The 7,382-nt window shown below is 34.3% G+C and overlaps 1 protein-coding gene across 1 annotated transcript in view; it reads right to left on the bottom strand.

Annotated features, from left to right (window-relative positions):
* Positions 1 to 227: 227 nt before the first annotated feature.
* Positions 228 to 7,382, bottom strand: part of RSPO3 (R-spondin 3) — a 77,087-nt gene continuing 69,932 nt past the window's right edge. Inside the window, exon 5 of the mRNA XM_033103673.1 lies at positions 228 to 1,451. Within this exon, the coding sequence (XP_032959564.1) occupies positions 1,264 to 1,451 (188 nt within the window). The 3' untranslated portion in view covers positions 228 to 1,263. The remainder of the gene's footprint in view (positions 1,452 to 7,382) is intronic.

The following is a 7,382-nucleotide window of genomic DNA, read 5'->3' as shown; positions in this document are numbered from 1 at the left end:
ACAATTTTGTTGATTAAAATAAGAAAAAAAAAGTTGAATAAATACCTCTTAATACCCTATAAGCAAATCTCTATCAACTCACGTCCAAAGTCAGATTCAAAAATAAAATACTAAGAAATGTAATATGTTCTGAATTTCATAGGCTACAGAATCCTCTTTTCTAATTCATGTGTCTCTAAGAGGAACAATTTTCCAACAAAACAGACAATAAAACAAAACAAAACTTTAAAAACTATCAACAAATATATTTATTGTGGTGGCTTTCCCCCCTACTAGATACACCTTGTTAGAAAGTATTATCCCTTTTAGTTCCAAGTGGACCATTAAGCAGGTAATAAAATTGTTTTTCTCTCATTGAGTGACACAGAAAACACATGACTTTGCAAACATGTTATATTCTCCTTGCTCTAGGTTTTGTTTTCTATGAAATTAGAATTTTCCTCTAATAGGTACGATTTTGTTTTTGGGAGTAAGTTACAAGTACATGTTTACAGACTTATATAACCCAAGGGGCAGCAGAGGCTGAACCACACAGTGCTGACATAGATGGGAAACCTGATCCAGGGAATCACAACCCTTCACAGTTTTGTTAAGCACAAAAGGTACCTCCAATTCTATGGTTTCTTCCACATTTTGCCTTTCTCCAATCCCATACAGTATACTGAACTCTATGTGAACTTTCAGGTTTCTTACGGAAGGACAGGATGAGGGCAATAGAACTGATCTTAAAATAGTTGTTTCTGTGGTGATAATTCTTATGATTCCAAATGCCAGGCCCTAGTATCTGAGCACTCTCTAGATCTGGACAAAACGACACTGTCCTTTAAAAGATGTTTCTTTCCCCTGATCTCATATTTGTTTTGAAGGGATACCGTATCTTTCAATTTGCAGAACTATCTTTTGCTTCTCAAAACAATAGCTTGAAAAAATATTTTTTTATAGGGAATAGATGTTGCTTCTCCAGATGTCACCATTATGTTGTTATATCTTATAGCCTATTGATAATTATGTACAAAATTTCTTGTCTCTTAAAAATGCACAGAAGCATGTAAGATTACCATTCAAAAGCATCCCTTCTTTGAACTCTGGGCTCCGTGTTGTTAACTATGCTTGTATGAAGATATAGCAACTATTTGGAATGTTGTTTAGACTGAACAGTAACTGACGCGTTGTCCATTTGTGGTCCTAATGGCTAGAGCACCTGTCCTGGGCATTCGGTTGAGATAGCAGCATCACGAGTCTACAACAATCTCATGGGACCCTCTAGTGTACAGTGCTGACGGATACCGATTTCTGTTGTTTATCTTGGACCTTTCGCTTCTTCTGCTGCTGTTTGTTTTCTCGTTGTTCTGGGGTTTCTCTGCTGGGTTCGAGACCTTTGTTATCAGGTATTGCGTCCTTACTTTCTTCTTTATTAAGTTTTTTTCTTTTCCTCTCCCTTCCTTTTTTCCCTGAAATGAAAGGATATACCTTTTAAAAAAAGCATTCAATTATGTTCTACTGGGTTATTCTAAGTTTTAAAAAATAAATTAAATTTCTCTTATACCCATAGAAACAAATATTTAAATCACTTACTCAGCTACTCTTTACTAAGCCCATACTATATTTCAAGCAATATAAATATGAAATTCATAGAAAATGTAATGAAGCAATTAATATATAATAGTCCCGAACTCTAAAAGGTTCTATTGTTAAAAGATTGGTAATTATTTTACATGATAGTTATTTAAGGATATTTAAGTGTAAAGGTTTGAATACATTTCTTGCTACATAAGAAATTTGTTAATCTGTATATGTAATCTGGCTCTTATTAAGGCTCTATTTTGTATTCACATTTTTCCAAGTAGCAGTTACTTATCTGCAATCTGCCAATATATCTGCCGGCCATATACTAGAAGAGAACTGATTTGATACCAAATATGCAAATAGTGGTTCATGAGGAATACCAGCATAACTTTAACAGAAATATTTATATGTTGAAATTAATTTTTATTGCAATTACACTACATGCAGGGGTGGAGATGACTATCAATAATCTGGTAGTATAAGCTATGAGGGAAGGGACATTGTGTCTCTATCAAGCAAACAAGTAGATAGTTATTGCACATATCCTGGATTCCATGGAGGTCTCTGACTTTGAAGCATAGATTTCAATTCAGATTTGCACGATGAGGCATTTTACAAAGTGGTACCAACACGACTTTAAGGCTTTGATGTGGGAAGGCATATTGTAAGGTAGGACGGAGCTGGGTGAACAAACGCAATTCCTCCCCTTGGCATCGGAGACTCACTGAGAATTTTAGAGGAAGAGAGTATTTTGATCAAAGTGCATGAGACTGGCATCAAATGGGATGGATTGTTTTTATTGATTTCTAAATAATGAATTAACTGCGTGTTTTATCGTCTTGTAAACATTTTATATATATATAATCAGCAGTGTAAAATAATTTCTAAGAGCATGGTTTTAGTCACATCTATTAATACATATATCCCAATGAGAAATTACTGATTTAAATGAATATTAGTAAATGAAAACTAGGGACCAACAATTTATTGATGTGGAACAAATTCTGATAATTTGTATCCCCATCTACTAAACCATGTAAAATTTGATATTAGTCTCTGTCTACAAAAAGCCACTTTGGATCAAGGTATTTTGGAGAATTTATTTGCATGAAAGAACCAAAATATTTTCAAATCCTGAAATAGGCTGCAAATATTGAATTCAGTGGTTTGGCTTTCCTTTTCTTGAGCTCTGGTTACGGAATCCCAGAGAGCAGTATTATTAATAATGCATATGTGTACTCAGCCAATATAGTCTCCTCGGATTAATGATTTTATGCCGCAACTAGCTTTGTCTGAGACTGTATTTATAAAGCCTTCCAGTTATTTGATGAAAACCTGCCTTGTTGGGCTCAATGTAACACACCTCCAAATTCTGGACTCTAAAAGGACAGTTAATGAAAATCAGAATTCAGCTCACTGTAAAGCAAATATCAAATTGTTGTGGATATGTAGAGGTGAAAAAAAATTATTAGAGTAGACTATTATGACTACCGCTGAACTAGTTATACACTGATTCACCAATTCTATTTTTCTTTCCACTTAAAAGAATATCACTGAATTAATAAGATTCCTACAGAAGAAATCCATGTTTTGTTTTGTTTTCCCCTATACTGGCTTTAACTACAATACATTTGAAGTGTTGATTTACACTTGGTAACTGATTTTCATAAAGCTACACAAACTGAAAGAGACAAATGCATGGTATGTGCTTGGTTTTCAGAAAGACATGGCTACAGAGGTTAGATTACATAATATTTCCAAAGTGAGGAACACTTTGGAGGTATTCAACTCTAAAATAATTGTCAGTAAAATCATTCCAAAGTTTCATAAAAAACTACTGACCCCAAACAAAATGTTATTTTTATGGAAATTATCCAAAAGTTCAATGTTTGACATTGTTCTCTTGATGATGGTCCAATATCTTACAGCTGTGATCCCAACCATAATGCTTTGGACACATAAGAAATATATTGTTTCTTTCTTGGTCACAAATTGATTTATATGTTTTTTAGCCACATGTGACAACATACTCAACTTACAGCATATTCTGCTTATTAGCAAACTGATATGATTATTTCTTAAGACAAGCAGAAACATTTTTGGAAGTAGCTTGAAACTCAGTATTATTGTTTTATTATCCAAGGAATAGCTATTTAGTCTGGGCGGTGAGTGAAAGGGAGGCGCTAGTCAAGTAACAGGAAACTAGCACATTGTACGTTGTTGTTGCCCAACAGAGGGCTATTGCACAATAGAAAAATGGGATTATTTTTTACAAGCCATGTGTTAGTGGTTGGAAATGCTAACTACCCGTTTGCATAAATAATATATTTTCCTCTCGTCCAAGAAATAAAATAGAAATGCAGAAGAGTGGCTGTAGTCCATTAAAAATCACATGCAATTTGGGATATTTTGTAAGGTTTTCATTAAAAGGGACTTCTTTTTCTATTCTGGTGATTTTTCATTGATGTGGTCAACAGTTATTTTTATAATTTTTTTGGTAATTTTGCAAACTAAGCATTCCAATGATCACAATCTTACATATATGTTTTTGTATTGTCATTCCCTGATTATGCTTGTGTGTACGTGCACACATGCCCCAGAATTGGGCTGTAAAGCATTCATATGATTAAAAGAATGTTCATCTTCCCTTAATGTTCCAGCTATGAGGGTGGTGTTTGGATTGAAACCATCAAAGAGAAATTGCCATTAGCAATGAAAAACAATCTGAGCCCTTGTAGGAAAGCACCATGGTGCAATGTTTAAGAACACTGTTTAGAGTCAGAAAAGCATGGTGTTCAAATTCTAGATCTGCTACTAACTGGTTGTGTGACTTTTGGCAAATTGTTACTATCTCTCAGGATTAATTCTCTGATATTTAAAATGTGGATAATCATGAGTACATGTTCAACTTTGTAAGGATTACACAAGATGCTTGTAGAGCACTTAGCACAGTGCCTGGCACATGTTAATCATGAGAGAAATGAAAGTTAACATTATTAACTCATTACACAAACATGAATTAAGCCTCTACTCCATGCCAAACGTTGTGCTAAAACCTAGGGATACAAATGAGATATGGAGACAGACACAATAATTGTAGTCACAAGCTAATGCTGAAATAGAGGTATGCACAAGATCTTATTGGGGGAACTCTGCCAATGGAAATTGAAAAAGACTCCCCAGATGGGGTGATGTTTGAGCTGAGCCTTAAAGAATGAGTGAGAGTTTGCCAGGCTGATGAGGGAAGCAGGGCATGTGGGTCAGGGAACAATACGTCAACGGTATGAAGGCATGCAAGGACATGGTGAATCTGGGGAACTGAAAGTAGACCTCCTTGGTTTGATCAGAGTCTATATATAGGATATTACCCAGAGAAGCTGGAATGATATACGGGACTTGATTGCCATGTTGGGAGCTTGTCCTGAGGACTAGTGGTACCGAAAACTGGAGAGGGCAAGTATCAGAATCTGAGAGCAGGGCAGAGTTTGGATGTTTCTGTGACTAGTTTAGAAAAAGTCAATAGGATACTTTGACATGTAACCTTATTTCTTATTTCAGAAATACTCCTATAAGTAACAAGAATCCATAAAGGGAGTGTAGGCAATGCCTGGTATTGATTCCTGAGCCTTATCTTTTAAGAGGAGCTAAAATCTCTATGCAGAACATACAGCCACATATTATTTAAGATTTTGTCGCAAGCCAGTATCACATAATTGAATAAGTGATTGATAATGTTGAGATTCTGAAATTATTTTCTATTAGTGTAAGAATAAAGTCATTTATATAAGCATCTCCTAGGGCTTTCTGCAGACCAGGTTTCCAAACATTAATGACTTTGAAAATGCAGATTCCTAGGCCGCATCCCTGGAGATTATGTTTCAGTAGTTCTTATGATGGGCCCAGGAAACTGCAGTTAATAACAAGTTCACCCCCGGTTTATTCTGATGTGCAGTCACATTTAAGAACCACAACTGTAGATCAACAGAAGGTCCAATTTCCTTAAACGTATATTTTCAAAATTCATTTCACATCATACAACTTCTCATTTAATTTCTTATATATTTTCCTGATGTATATCAAATATGATTTTTTTTTTTACTTACTGGCGCTACTAATTTTTAAGGCAAATTTTCTGATTAGGTATATTTGAAATAGACACCTAGATACAAAATGAAAATTTGTTGCTCATTGTCTTTTTAAAACCTGTTCAAATAGAACTGTTAACTAAAAAAATAAACATGCAAAGAGAACAAAGAAAGAAGGAAAGGATCCTGAATTATTTTTCCTGTTATGTATCACATATTTAAGTTCCAAGTGAAAATAAAAACTATATAAAATGCTCAATTACACTTTTAAATGTAATGAGGTTATGAATAGAAATATTTCCCTATAATAACAAATAGAATTTATTTATTGAGAATTACGCAAATTACGAACATCAGCTCACAATTTTCTGGATGTCTAGAAACATCTATTCATAGGTCTTTATAAAAGCAGCTGCTTGGTAAATTTCTAGCAAGACCACTAAGGGGAGCCATTGAGCTTTAAGTAGCTCCACTTCCAAGACAAACTAAGATGGTTTTTTTCTCAAAAACCTTAAACTGTATCCCACACTCTAGACTGAGGACTAAATATCACTGAATCTACAAAGCAAACCAATTAAATAAATATCTCATTAAAAATTAAAGTTTTTTGCCAGGTCGTTTCTCCATTGGGTGTAGAATGAAATTCCATTGGAAACCATGGCTTTATACCTTCAGAAAGCACGAATGATGTGATAATGCAGTTAATCTGATGAGCTTTTCATCTAGAATTGGACTTGACTTTTATGTATAGAGGATGAAAATTCCAACTTTTGTTCCTTTGAGTTTAGATATTGCTGGAGAAAATGAGCAAAGAAGGGGAAAATCACTACAGTAAAATTTCAGCAACTATGATCTATTGTGTAGATACATATTTAAAAGCCTTTGAATGTGGGCTATATAAAAACAGGACAGCCTGACCCAGTGGTGAAGCATAGTGGAAAAGTCAGCAAGGTCAAGTTCCTTCTTAGCTATATTATTACCATGTGGAATTGACTGGCATTCAAACCTTTTGTCTTTTGTTTGCTTGTTTGTTTTAATAAAATAGAAATACTTATTTCCCTGCTATTATTTTAACCTAGAAATTTATAACAACCTGGTAAAAATGGAAGAATAGATACCTTTAAAAATAAAAATAGACACTAACTTTCTCCAAATTGAAATGTGAAGCTATCTGAATTATCTACTCTGTAGTTTAACACATAAATTAATTCAATTGCATTTCTATTTATCTTCCAAGATGGTTCTGATTAATTATTCACAGAATTATAATTTGACATGTCATTACATACTCTACTAGATGCTGTTAGCTTGGGAAATTACCTTGAATCCATTTTTGCACAGATAGCTCTGATCATTAAAATATATAAAGATCTAACTCAGACTTAGTGTCTCTCTAGCCACATGTCACCCTTTCACAGAAACCTTCCTTACTCTCCCAATCTTTTCCTAGACTAGGTTACGTATTTCTCTTCTCTTTGCCCCATAAACTCCCAATTAGTAATCTGTTGCAATAATCAAGGTGACGATAACTTGGGTGATCAGTTTTTAAAAATAGGACAAGTAATGATAGGTAAAATTTAACGAACACTTGTAAGTACCAGGCATACTTCTAAGTAAGAACACTGTATCTACAATCTCTATTATAACCCCACTTAACAGGGGAGGAAAAGAGGTCTCTTAACCACTGTATTCTTCTGCTTCCACATTATGCCTCGATAGAGCACAGTGTGA

The sequence above is a fragment of the Rhinolophus ferrumequinum genome, chromosome 3, assembly GCF_004115265.2.
Source record: "Rhinolophus ferrumequinum isolate MPI-CBG mRhiFer1 chromosome 3, mRhiFer1_v1.p, whole genome shotgun sequence".
NCBI classification, from domain to species: domain Eukaryota; kingdom Metazoa; phylum Chordata; class Mammalia; order Chiroptera; family Rhinolophidae; genus Rhinolophus; species Rhinolophus ferrumequinum.
This window is presented reverse-complemented; position numbering and strand designations above follow the sequence as displayed.